General features: G+C 48.7%; 7 protein-coding genes across 7 annotated transcripts; 6 read left to right on the top strand and 1 right to left on the bottom strand.

Annotated features, from left to right (window-relative positions):
* The first annotated feature begins 32 nt into the window (after positions 1-32).
* On the top strand, positions 33-1,429 carry F9C07_2281553 (PAP2 domain protein). The gene is made up of 4 exons (XM_071510512.1): positions 33-287; positions 346-439; positions 495-834; positions 899-1,429. Exons 1-4 carry the CDS (start codon positions 144-146, stop codon positions 1,284-1,286), a joined length of 966 nt encoding a protein of 321 aa, XP_071364845.1. The 5' UTR covers positions 33-143; the 3' UTR covers positions 1,287-1,429.
* A 43-nt stretch (positions 1,430-1,472) lies between these two features.
* On the bottom strand, positions 1,473-2,840 carry F9C07_4460 (fructosyl amine: oxygen oxidoreductase; the record flags this gene model as incomplete). The annotated part of the gene is made up of 2 exons (XM_041291622.1): positions 1,473-1,693; positions 1,751-2,840. The coding sequence occupies 2 exons, from the start codon at positions 2,838-2,840 to the stop codon at positions 1,473-1,475; spliced, it is 1,311 nt and encodes a 436-aa protein (XP_041144131.1).
* A 1,108-nt stretch (positions 2,841-3,948) lies between these two features.
* On the top strand, positions 3,949-6,865 carry F9C07_2230354 (OPT oligopeptide transporter protein-domain-containing protein; the record flags this gene model as incomplete). The annotated part of the gene is made up of 12 exons (XM_041291632.2): positions 3,949-4,221; positions 4,280-4,513; positions 4,570-4,716; positions 4,769-4,967; positions 5,021-5,535; positions 5,586-5,807; positions 5,861-5,914; positions 5,978-6,059; positions 6,114-6,230; positions 6,286-6,470; positions 6,526-6,576; positions 6,632-6,865. The coding sequence occupies 12 exons, from the start codon at positions 3,949-3,951 to the stop codon at positions 6,863-6,865; spliced, it is 2,313 nt and encodes a 770-aa protein (XP_041144130.2).
* A 241-nt stretch (positions 6,866-7,106) lies between these two features.
* F9C07_2281551 (fungal-specific transcription factor domain-containing protein) lies at positions 7,107-9,414 on the top strand. Its single transcript, XM_071510511.1, has one exon. It carries the CDS (start codon positions 7,401-7,403, stop codon positions 9,123-9,125), a length of 1,725 nt encoding a protein of 574 aa, XP_071364844.1. The 5' UTR covers positions 7,107-7,400; the 3' UTR covers positions 9,126-9,414.
* F9C07_2281550 (uncharacterized protein) lies at positions 9,415-12,008 on the top strand. Its single transcript, XM_041291631.2, has 2 exons — positions 9,415-10,863; positions 10,916-12,008. The coding sequence occupies exons 1-2, from the start codon at positions 9,715-9,717 to the stop codon at positions 11,711-11,713; spliced, it is 1,947 nt and encodes a 648-aa protein (XP_041144129.1). The 5' UTR covers positions 9,415-9,714; the 3' UTR covers positions 11,714-12,008.
* An 88-nt stretch (positions 12,009-12,096) lies between these two features.
* F9C07_2281549 (F-actin capping protein, alpha subunit) lies at positions 12,097-14,005 on the top strand. Its single transcript, XM_071510510.1, has 8 exons — positions 12,097-12,330; positions 12,401-12,419; positions 12,537-12,652; positions 12,710-12,799; positions 12,856-12,908; positions 12,959-13,096; positions 13,155-13,513; positions 13,612-14,005. Exons 1-7 carry the CDS (start codon positions 12,274-12,276, stop codon positions 13,501-13,503), a joined length of 822 nt encoding a protein of 273 aa, XP_071364843.1. The 5' UTR covers positions 12,097-12,273; the 3' UTR covers positions 13,504-13,513; positions 13,612-14,005.
* F9C07_2281548 (Haloacid dehalogenase-like hydrolase-domain-containing protein) lies at positions 14,006-16,464 on the top strand. Its single transcript, XM_071510509.1, has 4 exons — positions 14,006-15,026; positions 15,082-15,131; positions 15,203-15,348; positions 15,419-16,464. The coding sequence occupies exons 1-4, from the start codon at positions 14,296-14,298 to the stop codon at positions 15,923-15,925; spliced, it is 1,434 nt and encodes a 477-aa protein (XP_071364842.1). The 5' UTR covers positions 14,006-14,295; the 3' UTR covers positions 15,926-16,464.
* Positions 16,465-16,576: the final 112 nt, after the last annotated feature.

Below are 16,576 nucleotides of genomic sequence, written 5' to 3'. Positions count from 1 at the left end.
ATACCGCGGGAGTAGCGGTGGTCCGTGCGTCTAAAGGCGGCAGTGGTCTCGCATGATTGTCGCAAGCGTTTCGAATTCCTATCCTAATTGTCTCACAGAGACTGTCATGTCTTTGAACCTAAGCATCAATTAACACTATAGAGATGCCTCGTAGTGGCTTATCCGCTGCATCGTTTTCTCACCCAGCGCAATCCGGTGTAGCCGGCGCTGTCGCTCGTTTCTATCAGCGATCGTTTCCAGCGGTTGACTATCTGGCACTAGGATGCATTGTAGGAGGTTGGATCTTGGTTGGTGCCTTCTTTTTCTGATTTACTGGCCTCAGTCTGCTAATATACTCGCATGTAGATCCAGCTGTTTGTGACCCCATTTCATCGTCTGTTTTCGCTCGACAATAAGGCCATCCAATATCCCTTCGCTGTAGTGGAAAGAGTTCCCGTTGGTGAGCGTCTTTCATACCGAGACGTTGCGCTCTAAGCACTGACATTATACTGCAGTATGGTCCATAATATACGCTGGCGTCATTCCGTTCGTAATAGTGCTCTTGTGGGCTGCTACATTCCGACCGAAGCCTTACAAAGTCCAAGTAACTATACTTGGTTTCCTGGTCGCATTAATGTTGACTTCGCTGCTCACGGATATAATCAAGAATGCTGTGGGACGACCTCGCCCTGACTTAATTTCACGCTGCATTCCGAAGAGGGGTACCCCCGAAAACAAGCTCGTTGCCTGGACTGTATGTACCCAGACGAGTCAACATGTTCTCCAGGAAGGATGGAGAAGTTTTCCGAGCGGCCACAGCAGCTTTTCATTTAGCGGGCTGGGATATCTGTCCTTGTTAGTTCTCACCCTCAAATCGGCTTCTCAACATAACAAATCTCTAACGGGTGTTTTGTACCAGCTTCCTGTCCGGCCAAATGCATGTATTTCGACCAAGGACCGATCTTTGCCGCTGCCTTGTGGCTCTTGTGCCTTTTCTCTGCGCATTGATGATTGCGATTTCTCGTCTCGATGATTATAGACATGATGTATATGATGTCACATGTGGTTCTATCTTAGGGACTGTGGTTTCCTACTTTTCGTACCGTCGCTACTATCCCTCTCTTCGGTCCGTTATCTGCGACATGCCCTACGACAAAGCTGGAATGGCCGGCGAAGAGGGATTTCACAAGCTGCCCAGTGACGAGGAACAACAGGTGCAGAGACCTGGGGTTCCGTCCCGTCAGTGGGGAGCTGAGGATGAAGTTTACCAACTTAGTGAAACTTCATCTTCGCCACGTCGGGTGTAGAGTGCTTTTTTTCTTTCTCTTAGATTAATGATACCCTTTTAGTTGTGTGTCGGATTCCGTGTTGTTATCCAAACCAGTGTATATGAATAGTAAGGAAAACCATCACTGTGCCCGAGAGCTACGAATAGAACGTGACTTAACAAGTAGGTGGATTATCATTAGTTATCTATACATATAGTGGTTCCTCTACAGCTTCGCAGTATCCTTGTTCTGCACGTTAGTCCATTCCTTGACATCATGGAAGTCCATGACACGGTTAGGCCCTCCAAAGCGCCCCAGAGTGTCCCTCCACTTTCTGTCAACAGCAATGTCTGGACTCCACCTCGTAAGCTTGTGAACTTTCTCTGGGACTTTGTCTTCAATGGCGTCAACAATGAGGTTGCCGATTGAGGGGAGATATTTGAAACCTGGACGAGGGCTAATTAGCAACTATAAACAGAAGGTAATCGAGTGCATATACTCACCCCTTCCGGAAGCACCGCATCCCAAAACAAGAGACGGGTGTTCAGGGTGGCGGTCAATGATGAATTCACGGTTTGCGGTGTCCGCACACCAGCAAACGCGGGCGAAGCTAAATGGGCGATCGGCTAATTGAGGCATGGTCTCCGATAGTAAAGCTCTGACTCTAGCTTCAGACTCCTTGGGGATCTGGGTCTTCTCAAAGGGCAAACTCATCAAGTGGCCATCCGCAGATTTAACCATGTTAGTGTATCCCGGATGTTCGTCGCAGATCTTGATCTCCCCGAGCTCCTCATCAGGCTCGAAGAAAAATCCTTTCTCAATGTTGAAAATCACCGGCAAGTTTTTGTAGAGCGCGCGTTCCTCAGGTTTGAGCCGGATATGGGCGAGTGTCCATGCCGTTGGGCGGAGCTGGTCCTTAAAATCCAAGAACTGCGCAGCATTTGCGCCAGCGCAGAGAACTGTTTGCTCCGCGCGCCAGATCTTTCCGTCGGCGGTGACTGCGCCCTTGACGTCGTTGTTCTCGAAGATAAGGGTGATGACTCTTCCTTGGGTGCCTGTTACGAATTTAACACCAAGTTTCTCTGCTTCGCGTATAGCGGCCACGAGGGCATTTCGGGCGTGCGCCCAGCCAGCGTTCGAACGAATGTGGTAGCCTCTCCACCCCGGGAAGTTTCCTTTCAGCACAGCGGGGGCCAGTTGGCGGAAGTGCTCCGGCTTCGTGACTTCGGAAACATCAGGTTCCTCTTCCGGCCTTACTCGGATTCCGAGGCGATCCAGACCGGCGCTGCTGCAAGCAGACATTACAACGCCAGTGTCGTGGTAGTATGGCTTGAACAAAGGGTCGGTTGTCCAGCCTTTGAATGCCTCCTCGGCGAGAATTTCGTTAACTTCAATCTCATCCTTTTTGTTGCTGTATTGCCCCGAGGAGATGATCTTGTTCACGTCATTTCCAGCTGAAATTGCTGAGGGCACTGTGTAAGGGTCTAGGACGGTGACATTGGTGTATCCTCTGCGACCAAGGTGAAGGGCAGTTGAAGCGCCCCAAGTGCCTGCGCCGATGATCAGGATTGAGGAAGATTTGGTGACAGTCATAGTGTTCCTGTGCTGTGTTGCAATTGTGTATGTTCAAGTCAAGAATTAGACAACAAAAAAAGAGACCGGGCAGCAGTACTGCCGTAATTAAGATGGTCCCGAAATGGTCCAATTTGATGTGGGAGAAAGTTCGTGGGGAATGTCAGCCTTCATCCTTTATACCACCGGCAAAAGTGCGCGACGTATGAATCATACGAGATGTTGCAATCTGTTGGATCGATGGGGTGGAAGGTCCACGCGATTTGAACTTGTTGGAGCAAGCTATCGTGCTGATTGACCGCCATCGATTAAAAGTAGTCATTATCCAATAGGACTGGATAAGAAATTTCCCCGCGTGCACTGTCCACCCACGCGATAAGCGGTTTCAGAATCAACGATGCGCTGGGTCCAAATGAGGCGATCCACGGCTCTCTCGTATACTTGTTATAATCAGTCTGTACCTTCCTTATGTTTGACCGGCGTCGGCCAGGATCGGAGCTACACCGAGCAATGTCTCCACTGGGAATTATCAGCTGGTCCAGTCCTCGTATCGTTTCGGATTATCGGATACTGGTAGAGCGTTAAGCCTGGTAAGTTACTTACCTTAGCACCGGGAATGGTGTTCGATAGCGCTAAACCTTAGGGGTGGCTGCCCGCCTTGGCTAGTCTTCATCAGGATAAGACTTCTGCAACGCTGTCGGCTGGTGCCGTGTCATCTTTCGCGTGGACCTTACCTTACTTTCAGTGTCCTGCCCTAGCTCAAGAATAACTTGACGTATCCTGATATCGGAATGGATCCGACACTGGTGCCCGTTGACTCTCCCCGCATTATACTTCGCGCCACTCGTGATCGACGGGTCAGTATCTGGGGAGGACCTTCTATCTGGTCTAAACTTTTTATCTTTTCAATTCTTTCAAACCATTTGCCTGCTTTACGGCGATGCCAAAGTCTAGAGAGATATGGCCTGCCGGTTAAGCTATATGACGCTATATAAAGGAGGCCAATGGCCACTATCAGGATTAAAGTCTAATGTTATAGTCTTCTCATCGTAGTCTTTGCTGTTTTTGTGCCATTTACGACCCGTCCAAGCAAGATTTTGGGTTACTGTCCCCCGAATTACACGCTCTCATGAGTCAATCACGGTCTCGAGGACAGCAGAGTGCAGATGTTGAAGAATGCCCTCATGATCCAACCTTGCAGGGTGATGGCGCTCCCAAGAAGCCCGTGACGGCCGAGGAAGCTTTGGAAATTGCCATTGGAGAAAGTCAAGATGTCGAGTATACCATTGACTCAGATAACTCTCCTTACCTGGAGGTCCGTGCCAATGTACCGAATACGGATGATCCGACGTTGCCAATCAACACCTTTCGAATGTGGTTTTTAGGGATTGTATTTACCCTGGTATGTCTTGATCATATATGTAGGAAGGGCGGTATTGCAGTGCTGACAGCGAACACAGGTCGGCACGGGCGTGAATCAATTCTTCTCCATGCGCTATCCCAGTGTTACAATCACCTCCTTGGTAGCCCAGCTTATAAGCTACCCCGTTGGATGCTTTTTTGCAAAGGCAATGCCTATCATGACGATACGCGTCCGGGGTAGGGAAATCCCTATCAATCCTGACCACCATTTCAATGTCAAGGAACACGCAGTAATTACGATCATGTCGAATCTTAGTTTCAACCAGTCATGGGTGAGTGTCATTTGCAACTTGATCATCCTAAGATAGCAATGCTGACAACAGATTAGGCCAGTGCTATCATACAGGCACAAAAAGTGTATCTGGACATGCCGACTCCCGTAGGTTACCAAATCTTGCTAGCTTTGTCTATGCAGATGTTCGGACTTGGCCTTGCGGGGCTATCGTACAGATATATAATAGAGCCACCGCATATGGTAATCTGAATCTGGCCATGCTTGATGAGTGCCCCTTACTAACAACCCCTAGATTTGGCCTTCTACTTTGGCCAATGCAGCTCTATTCCAAACTTTGCATAGTGGCGCAAATCCTATAGCCGATGGCTGGAGAATTTCCCGGTATCGGTTCTTCTTGTACGTCTTCATTGGCAGCTTTTGCTGGTACTGGCTTCCTGGATATATATTCACCGGGCTAAGTACCTTTGCTTTTATCTGCTGGGCAGCTCCAAGTACGCTTTTTTGCACATGAACCACGTAGTAATCTCACTAATATTATGCATAGACAACAAAGTGGTGAACAATTTGTTTGGAATGACGACTGGTCTCGGATACATGCCTACCACATTTGACTGGAGCCAGATTGCCTACAACACTTCACCCTTAACAATCCCATTTTGGGCACAAGCAAATGTCTTTGCGGGTTGGTTCTGCATTTACGCTGTCATCGCGCCGATCCTGTACTATACCAATACCTGGTATACTGCCCACCTTCCTCTGACAGGTTCTGACGCTTACGACAATACTGGAAATCTCTACAACTCGACTCGGATTTTGAATGATGAGGGTGCAATTGATGATGCTAAGTATCGGGAATACAGCCCCATTTTCTTACCCATCACCTTTGCGCTGTGCTATGGCGTTGGGTTTGCCGTTCTGAGTTGTCTTTTGACTCACGTGGTCCTCTATCATTCCAAAGATATTCTTGATACTTTCAGGGGCCAAAATAAGAAGGACGTACATGCCCGTTTGCTTTCACGCTATCCTGATGTTGCATGGTGGTGGTATGCGATCTTGACAGTAAGTCCTGACTATATAACCACTAAGGATTCTGTGATTGACGTGGAAAGGTTATCGTCGTGGCTGTTGCCATTATGGTCCAATATGTCTGGAACACAGGACTTCCTTTCTGGGGTCTATTTATTACCTTAGCTTTGGCTACGCTCTATGTGATTCCGGTCGGAACTGTGTATGCCGTGGCGAACCTCAATGCCAATGTTCTAACTGTTTTGGGCGAAATTGTGTCTGGCTATTTGCTCAAGGGAAAGCCGCTCGTCCTTCTGATCTTCAAGGTTCGTATTCATGCCTTCCATTTACACAAGTCTGGCGCTGACCGACCAACTAGTTTTATGCATACACTGGTCTTAGTCAAGCAATGTACTACGGTGCTGACATGAAGGTACAGTAACCCTGAACTTTCTTCATATGTGATTTATGCTAAAAGCTTTCGGTGCATCCTCAGCTTGGCTTGTACATGAAGATCCCACGGCGAACACTGTTTGTTGCACAGTTGATTGCCTGTATCCTCGGCACTCTGACACAAAGTGAGTATCAGAGGAGCATATATGTCAAAGGGACTCTGCTGATGGTTGCACCAGATGGTGTTTTGCTGTGGATGCTTGGGCATGTCAAGGACGTATGCGCAAGCGACCAGCCAAACAATTTCACCTGCCCTCAAGGCCGGGTTAACTATAACAGTGCTGTATTCTGGGGAGGTGAGTACAGCAAACCTCTGTTCCAATACGAACGCGTGACTGATACCTGTCAAAGCCATTGGACCTGCACGACTTTACAATATTGGACAGAGGTATTCTGGACTTCTTCACATGTTCTGGATCGGTGCACTACTCCCCATTATTACATTTTTTCTTCGAAGGAGATATCCCAATAGCCGCGTCTTGAACGCGATCCACTGGCCAATTTTCTTTGCTGGGACGGGAAACCTACCACCGGCGGTAAGTGATGCCCAAGACGATGTCGGATTATTCTTAACTAACACATGACCTATAGACTGGTATCAACTACTCCACGGCGTTTGTGGTCAGTTTAATTTTCAACAAGGTAAGCCTATCAAGCATAACACCATGTCGTCTTGCTAACTATCCCCAATCGATAGATCATCAAAGGTCGTCGACCAAATTGGTGGGCCAAGTACAACTATGTCCTGTCCGCAGCCCTAGACTCCGGTGTCGCTGTATCTGCTATCCTGATTTTCTTTTCATTGGTACTTCCTGGCGTCAGCCTTAACTGGTGGGGAAACAATGTTAATAGCGGAACGGTTGACAGTAAAGGCACCCCATGGTTAGAGTTGAAGCCGAACGAGACGTTCGGCGAGAGCACTTGGTCATGATGAATGTGCAAGATACGGTCATTGTTATTGATCCTTCAAAATGTTGGAAATGAGATAGGTGATTTTCTGAGATGCCTATATCGCAGCCTCAGGCTGCAATGGGCAGACAAAAGACGTAAGCCAATCAGCGTTAGCTTCCCCGTGGGGTGGTAGACGGAGGTTTTATTGGTGGAAGGCTGCATGGACGGAGCGGATACCACATGATTCCACTCTTGGCCTTATCAATTGCAAGTCCGCTCCACAAAAACTCTCTCTGATTTGACTCGATAAGCGTTGTTCCCCTGTCATAAATTATATTAGACCCAGCCAAGATCGTCCTTATCTCCTCGCTGTACCGGCCCACGTATCAAAGCCTTTGACAGGCAGTCATTCGTTCCTCTCAGCTTTACATCTCGTTTGCCACAAGTATCTCTGGCTAACTGAGTCAAAGTCTCATTCTCGTTACTGTGAGATTGCCCCTGCTCATCAATTTATTGATGGCGCTAGGAAATTGATCTCTCCGGAAAACTGGCCATGTAAAGTTTCCTCCTATCGGATGCCGCGTAAAAAGGCTGCAGACCGCGTGGGTCCGGTCAAGACCCGAAGCCGTAGCGGCTGCAAGGAATGTCGCGCGAGTCGAGTCCGCTGTGACACACAAAAGCCGATCTGCACCAGGTGTCGGGAACGGGGCTTAGTTTGCTCAACGCAACTGGTACTGAAATGGGAGTCAGAGTTTGTGAGCCGAGGGCTGGCCTTTGGTCGAGCTGGTGTTTGGAGTAAGTCCGGCTCTCAATCCAAGACATCGCCGTCCTCAGCTTCGCTATTGGATGACGACCAAGAATGGTGCGATATCCCTTTCGTTGAGTCTTGGGGATTTGTCAATAGCGGGGTCTCAACTTTTGAGCAACCGGACCAAGTCAACGTTGCTTGTGATGAATTAAATGCGGTGGTGGTTCGCGACAAAGGAAAAGGAAGACTTGCAGTCAAGTCAAGCTGGCCTGCACTAGTAGATATCTCCGAATATGGGCCAATTTTACAACAGCTGCCGCAGCCTACAGCATCTTTACCATTGTTTCCCCCTGTTACTGGGCAAAACCAGGGGCACCTTTTCGAGTATTATCTTCAGCAAGTGTGTCCTCGTACAACTGCCAGCTCGAAGCTGTCATCGCCATTTGCGTCAATCATTCTTCCATTTTGTCTATCTGCGTCACCAATCCTGTTCAAAGCGATCCAGGCACTGGGGGCATGTCACTGGTCTCGATTTGATCCGACCTACGGGGTCATAGGGCTCCATCTCAAGTCCGAAGCGTTGAGGGGCCTCCGCCATCGACTTGCAACGGAAGGGACCTTGAGTTGCTCAACGGATCCTGAAGTGCTGGCTATCATGATGATGCTGTGCCTGTACGAAATAGTGGATAATTGTGACGAGCGCTGGACGATTCACCTAAAGGGGGCCAAGGACCTGATCCGCCTCAGAAGGCAACAGACAATGCTTTCCAAGCCCCGTGGCGCTCAGGATCCTATCACAACCTTTGCCGAATTATTCTTTGCTTTTCAAGACGTCATGGGCCGTACTGCTTGCGGTGAGGAAGTGTTATTCGGAAGTGATTATTGGCAAGAGAATGAGCGGAACATTGATTTGTGGATGGGCTGCAGTCCGGAACTTGTATCTATACTGTCTTCGATTACAGAATTGAGCCGGACAAGACGCCAGCTTACTTCCGATTCCGCTCGTGCGGGTTTCTCTCTACGAGCAGCTTCTTTGGGACACAAACTCGAGAACTTAGTCCAGGAAATCGATGGTGATGACGATGGCGACGATCAAACTCTCCAGACTGCCGCAGAGTTGAAGCGGTTGGCTGCGGTATTGTATTTGCATTGTGCTTTACATGGGGCGTCACCATCTACCCCGTTGGTTGTTACCTACGTCCGAAAGATTCTACGACTCGTTTCAGATTTGCTAGATTCTGGATCACTAGTTAGTATGACATGGCCTGTCTTTGTGGCTGCTGTGGAATTAGATCCTCTTCACGATGAGGTGTGGTCCGATGGCGAGACTGTTGTGTACGGGCGACCTCTTGTGCTACGTGCGTTGGCTGCGATGGCGGAATCGAGTGTCTCGAATGTTGCGCGCACGAGAGCAGTCATCGTCAAGGTATGGCAGGCTAGGGACAGTGACATGCTGAAGGGGTCCACCGTTGATTCGTTGGATCATACGACGGGTTGTAATGATTGGGAATGGTATGTTGCGCCAATTAGTACTGCCATGAGTTTGGCATGACATGGGCACAACCGTCACGACGAGACGAGTTTCTTTGGAATTGTGGGACGTTTTCATTTTGGCAATTTCTATTCTACCATGTTTTATGTATGTAAAATTTCCGTTTTCTCTGGACGACTTCGCCAGTGCTAGAATGTGTAAAGAATGTCGATCTCACAATGCTTATCGAAAGTGGTGCCATGGCTGCTGAACCAATCAGCATCGCCAAACGGGGAGGAGGGGCTGCACGGAGCGTGATTCGCCGAATCCAGCGGCAAAGGACGTCAGTACCGATTTCAGTAGCAGAACCCAAGGACATTCCTGGACGTCTGTCCCATCTTTATCTCTTGGGATACTCTTACTATATCAATACCTTGTTTATCTTCTTGTTTTGCCTCTGATCAGCTCTTGCTCCCGTGTCGTACGTCAAATTTTGCACAAGAACTACCATCTTCGCGCCACTTACTGATCGCGCGCCGCCTTATTCTGTGACACTCACCTACATAGCACTAAACCGCCGCCAGATCGTCGCACTGGGAGACTTCATCATGTTTTGACTTCACTGCTCTAAAGCATTGACACGTGTTGAAGCTAGGTATTCAATTGTATAATGACGTCGTCGACTACTTCATCGTCCGTATCGCACAGTGTGCCGTCCTTGCCGTTCGCGAGTAAACTCAGCGAACAGTTATCGCAGCGGAAGGAACAAGGTGAATCTGTAACGGATACAGAATCTTCAGGCAAATCTACTTCACTCGGACCTCCATTGCGTCCTTCACCCAAGTCACGGTCGTTATCCGACGCGCCAAAACCTATATCTGCACGTTCCACCTCCGAAGAACACCGGCCGTCGAGTAAAGATGATAACTCTCTTTCATCTACACCAGAAACACCTCGTCGGCCTTCTATGCAAGGCCTACCCCTAAACTTGCCTTCAAAGCCTTCCGGACCCTCGTCCTTATCGAGCCGTGCTCCACTCTCTCCGAAGCTTGATTCGTCCCAGATCTACGGCTCCCCGGGTTCTGTCCTCCCTCGACGCTCCCGTGGCCTCGACTTTTCTCGCGCCTGCACCAACCTTCATCACTCTACGCTTGCCGAATCATCACCTGATTCTTCACCAATAATTGTTGGACGGGGAATGACAATTCCCCAACGCCGTGGCTCTATGGGGTCGACTTCGGTACCTCCCTTCTCTACATCCGGGCCCGCTGATCGAACGGCAATCTCAAGCTCTGTATCAAGTGTGAACATGATGGAATCAGATACGAGCAGCAGCGAGGAAGATGACGAGCCGATGATGGCGGATAGGGATGACATGATAATGAACACACCCCAGGCCAATAAGATGGGTAGTGGGATGAGTCCTTTTGCAGTGGGAAATGTGCCCAGTCCGGGTAACGATTGGATGGGCGGTTATTCGCAGGCAGCAGCAAGTCTGATGAGCTTTCAGCGGGCCAGGTTTCGCAAAGGACGTAGTCGACATAGCTCTAGCAGTGCTAGCGGAAACAGTTCGAAACCCAGTCCTGGCCCACTGTCTCCGCCTGTGATGAAGAGCATTGAAAATCAGAATGGTTACTTTGGCTCACGGTCTAGCTTGAGTGCACGGCGTGAAAGTTTGAGCTTGGGTACTCGTGATCTGCGTCTCTCTGATTTGAGTGATGAAGGGGAGAACCGGGGTAACAGTCCAGGAACCTCGAACTCCGAGGGCGGGCCCTTGGGCGTTATTCGACGGGCCGTAACACGCAGAAGCAGTCTACTGGTAAGTTCTTCCATTTCATGGTAGCCCGAACCTCCGCTTACACCTCTTCCAGCCAAAAACGAAGACCTTCGCACGTATTCGAGCTGCATTGATGGAGGAATCAGCCCCTATCGACTGCGAGGCAAAACGGGAAGCTGAGGTCATTCGGCAGGTCCGGGAAAGCGAGCCAGAAATTCAGCAGACGTCACCCAGTTTGGATGCCCTCTCGTCAAGTAATCCCTTCCAGCCAACTGATCTGAACCGGAATTTGGATGACGTGCCTGCGAAAACTGGGACCTCTGTCCCCGATGAACCTAATTTCAGCGAGGAAGCCAATCGAAACTCCGGCGGTGCCGAGTTTTGGAATCATTTCGATGAACGCTATCGTACGCCACCACCGCCGCCTCTACGTCAGATGGGAACTTCGGTATCTGAGGACGACCTCTCCATGGATATCACCCCCTCAACTACTATGGGATCGACTTCTGAGTTCGCGAAACCGAGCGAGAGGCCCAGCTCCCGCTGTTCGACTCCAATCGCAACACAGCCAATCTCGATATTGGAATTCAAAAGGAAACGACGCCGTGAAGACGATTTCGACCCGAATCTGTTCAAGCGAAGGGCGGTGTCTCCGAGTATGAGCGTCCAAAGTAGTCCAGTGATGCCTAATTCACCTGCTGTGAGGGATACGGGCACCAGCATTTGGGGTCCACCCAAAGCCAACATCGGCTCTCTTTTCCCTGACCAGCCGAGCACTGAAAGTGGCACCCGGAACCCATCCACACCTAAACATGCAGGTCATTTGAAGCGAGTGGGTCTGCAAGGGATGACTGAAACGAACGATGGACTCATGAATATGAGCATCGAGTGATGGTTGACATTCTTGACATTCAGGCGTTCTTCTCCACGAGCCGGGCTCGCTTCTTCTTACCACTACTTTAATAGTCTTACCTCAACATGTCTTTCATTTCTGTGTTACTTTTAGCGTGGAGCCGTTTTATACGTTGGACAGGTTGGACATTGCCTTCGATTATTCCGTATATGGCGTTCAGCGGGAGCCTTGTGGTTGAGTAACAATAACATCTTACTAGTATCGCTTCATCTTCATTTGATGCATCGATATCACAAATAGCACCTAATATTAAAAACATACTTTAATCCTTTAATCAGCATTGCATATAGTAGAGTTGAAGCCTACAAGTTGAATACCCGCGGTCCTCGTTGCTAATGAATGGCCACGTGCGAGGTGCGGGCGCTTACGGCGCTAGAGCTCCCGCTGTTGACACTGGGGAAGCACCGCAGTTTCAGGAGCTCTTTGATCATCTACGGACCATTCCTTGTCTATTGTTCCACTTTTTACAGACATTTTCATACTCTTAAGGAATCGATCCAACTCACCCAACTATCACTAGTTCATAATTGATCGTCCACATGGCATCCACAGTTGACATCGCTTCCTCGTTCATTGAGGGTGCCCCGCCAGGCGAGGTATGCCCGTGAAGCCGAGCTCTACTCGTGCAGTATAAATTTGCCGTGTGACTAACATTCAAATTCCCAGCTCGCCGACGTCGTTGCCGGTATTTTGCCCTCCTTCATTTATATTGCCCGTTCCCCGCATTCCAGACTGCACCTACTCCCCCACCAGAGCTCCCAAGCCATCCAAAACGAAAAACTAAACAAGATCGAATAACCAGATGTGAAAACGCTTACCTCCAACGGTGCCGATATCATCCCATCCCTTGCTCCCGCCTTTGAGCGATACAATGAGACGCAACTGGCGACCGTGAAGCTGCCCGGGGCGAGTCAGGAGGTGGGGTGATCCTTAGAATCGCGTGGAGAGTCAAGTTCTGACAAGGCAACTGCAAAGGTCCTTATCAGCGAATACAACAAACTGGATGGTAACCGCTACTTTGACGTCGAGAGCCAGACGTCGTTTGAAGTCGATCATGTCACACAAGTATGACCGCTATATGGTGGGGTTTTAGGCGGGGACTAGGCTGACATTGGCTTCAGGAAGCCTCCGCGGCACAGTCGTATGTATTGGATTCGCAGAATGCGGACTTGATGTGAGTTGGTAGATGCCGGGTTGGAAAGGTCGTTTCTGATAAAATTGCAGCAAATCGCTACTCAAGTCGCTCGGTGCTCACGCCCGTGAGCACTACCCTAATTGCGCGTATGGTGTATACCCTATTGAAAACGACTCTGCGGTGGCTATTCTCCTTGTTTCAAACCGCTACTCGCCTAACAACTTCTGGTGAGTCCATCTAAGTGCTTTCTCGGGTAACATGGTGCTAAATGGGTTGCCCATTTAGGAACGGTCGCTTCCGCGCTACCTATCAGTTCCCCGTTTCTGAGCCCACGACCGTGACCGGCAAGATCCAGGTTGACGTCCACTATTACGAGGATGGTAACGTGGCGCTGAACACGAATAAGCCCCTCAACCTTTCCGTATCATCCCTTTCTGCCGAGAGCATCATTTCCCGCATTGCAACTGCGGAGCGCGACTACCAGGAGGATCTGAACCGCGCATTCGTGCAGATGGCTGAGGGCGCATTCAAGGGTCTACGCAGACAGCTTCCCATCACACGGCAGAAGGTGGAATGGGAAAAGGTCGGAGGATACCGCCTGGGACAGGATATCTCTGGTGGTAAGGGTCGTTGAAATACTACTGGTACGTGGGGATATAGTGGCATAGAAGTGGATTGAGCGTTAGCGTGATTAGAAGGATACATTTTAAATTGATCTTGAATAACTTACAGGCTTTGATAGGGCTATCTTCAAGACTACTGTTTACCAGGGATAGGTCATTCGCACTAACTCTAGCTTGTTAACTTAGTCTGACGCTGAGCGGCAGTGTGCTGGCCATAAACTATATATAGCAGTATAACAATATTTTGCAGGTTTCCCTCATCACAACGTGTACGCTTTCGAATACATTCTAAGTATATAGTTTTCAAAGCTTTGCATATAGCACCCTGGGAAGAGTATTTTAGGCAGTGATCTACTGAGTTCGGTTCGAAGTGTAGTATACCTCTTGTGCATAGGCTATACCTATTTTTCATTCGTGAAGGCGTTCCTTCGGTTGCGCGGCGCAGTATTTTCCGGAATGTGAGATGTATATATGACCACTACTAGCGGCCCAATTCAAATTTAGAGTCCTTCGCAACAAAACCATATCCCAATGTTGCTGTAAGGGACGCCCCGATTGAGGCATTTGCCACCGGTCCCCGAACGGCGTTTCTCGGTTTATCTCTGGTTGTGTTCGCGAGGATACTAAAGTATGATAGTCGCTTGATAAAGTTTGGCTGCAAGCTTTCCGTGTAGAATCACTCGCTAAAATGACGACGCATGCTCCTATAAAGATGTTCCTGGAGCAGGAAGACGGAGGATGTCATATGTGATAATTCCTAATCTAGTGCTCGTCTTCATCTTTTTTTTCTCTGTGGCACCAAGATGACTCGATGGAAATCGTCCCAATACCAAGCAATTATCTTTGACCTAGGCGGTGTCATTTTAACATGGGACCTCCCCGAAGACACTGTGATATCGGCCCAGATCTTTAAGAGAATGCTCACATCGCAGACATGGTCAGATTATGAGCGCGGAAATCTCAGCGAAAATGGTTGCTACCAGAGGTTGGCCGAGGATTTTGGCATTGACTCTGCCGACATTGCACATACCGTTAGACAAGCACGGGAATCCCTTGTCACTGATACCGCTATCATGAACATTATATCTGAGATCAGAGCTAGGGCTAACCATATTGCTATCTTCGCTATGTCGAACATCTCCCAACCAGATTATGCGGCTCTGCTCCTTGATCATCGCGGGATGTGCAGTTTTGACCGGGTGTTCCCCTCTGGATGCTACGGGACAAGGAAACCAGAGCTCTCATTCTATAACAAAGTCTTGCGGGAGATTGACACGCCACCGGAAAACGTCATCTTTGTCGATGATCAGCTGGAAAACGTGATCTCTGCGCAGTCCATTGGCATACACGGGATTGTCTATACGAATGCCGCTGAACTCGGTCGACAGCTTAGGAACCTAATATTTGACCCTGTGGAGAGGGGTAGGGAATTCTTACGGCGCAATGCTGGAGAGTTCCATAGCATCACTGAAACCGATCAACTTGTTCGGGAAAATTTCTCACAGTTGCTCATTCTAGAAGCGACTGATGATAAGTATGTCGGTCGTCTTTGTCAAGTTGAAGTCAAATGCTGATACTGTACTGGTAAGGAGTCTGGTATCTCTTGAATATCACCAGAAGAGCTGGAATTTCTTCCAAGGTATGGAAGCAACGTACAATCGAGAACACTGAAACCGTGGACTAACGTACTATGTGATGTTAACCTGCTAGGAAACCCTATTCTCACGACAGAGACATTCCCAGATGATGTTGACACAACATCTCTTGCCTTGATGACTCTACCTACAGACACAAAAACTGCAAATTTGTTACTCGACCAGATTTTGGGGCTAGTCAACGCTGATGGAATCGTAACAGTTAGTTCTGAACTCTTTAAATCCACCTACTCTTGCATTGCAAAAGAAAGTCCACTAAGCAACTATATAGACATACTTTGACCAGACCCGAGAACGGATCGATCCAGTAGTCTGCGTCAATGTCCTTCGTCTCTTTTGCACCTACGGCCGGGGCATTGCGCTCCCTTTGACTCTTCAGTGGGTGTACGACGTCCTCGCTCATCGGGCATATATAAACGGTACACGTTACTACACAAGTCCCGAAAGCTTCCTATACTTCGTCGGTCAACTTTGTCGATTCTCAACAGGGGTACTGGCACTTCGGCCGCTGGAAACGTTGCTTATAGATCGTCTCAAGGAACGTCTTCAGGTCAAAGCAGATCCTCTATCACTCGCTATGCGGATCTTGACCTGTTTGTCCGTTGGTGTGTCTCAAGTTGAAGTCGATCTCCGAGAGTTGCTCTCGATGCAGTGTGAAGATGGCTCGTGGGAACCTTGTCCATTCACCCGGTATGGTTTGTCCAAAGTGAGCATTGGCAATCGGGGCCTTACAACTGCTTTTGTGGTCAAGGCGGTTGAAATGTGTCGAGGCAGTTAGGACTTTTTCATAGATACACTGGCTTGGAGGGGTGCTTGTCTTTTGCCAATATGTAGAGGCTTGATACTCTTAAGTGATAGCCTGTTTTATGGTAGCTATGTGTCTTACTAATCATCTTTGTAGAGCGAACGCTACATACCCTCTTTCGGATTTACAGGTTATATCATCCGTTATAGGTGGACGCAGAATTAACAGCCCCGTGCCGATAAAATATGTTCAATAGTATGGAAGGGGATAATACATACCGTCCGCGCCAGATATATATCCCCAGATAAACAAAGAAATCAGAAACTATATTATTTAGTTTACACCATCCAAGCATAGAACCTACTAACAAGTTATAACCCATGAAATTGGTATCTATCTTTGAAATGATCGAAATGAATTTTAACTCAACCAGCCCGAAAGAGCAACAGTTGTCTTCCAAAGAATGCAAAGAGATAGGTCAAATGCGCCAACTTACCCGCCTGGATCTAATGCCGCTCGGCAGTGGAAACACGGCTCGGAAGCCCGGCCGTGATTACCAATAAGAACAGCTATCCTCATCTTATCGCCTATAAGATTTAGCGTCAACCCCGGTAGATATAACCCAAACTACCCCGTTTTTCAGGTATACATTTATGTACCTCCACAACCCAATTGAAGAACTCA

The sequence above is a fragment of the Aspergillus flavus genome, chromosome 3 (genome assembly GCF_009017415.1).
Source record: "Aspergillus flavus chromosome 3, complete sequence".
NCBI lineage: Eukaryota > Fungi > Ascomycota > Eurotiomycetes > Eurotiales > Aspergillaceae > Aspergillus > Aspergillus flavus.
The sequence above is the reverse complement of the archived record's forward strand: the minus strand, read 5'-3'. Positions and strand labels throughout refer to the sequence as shown.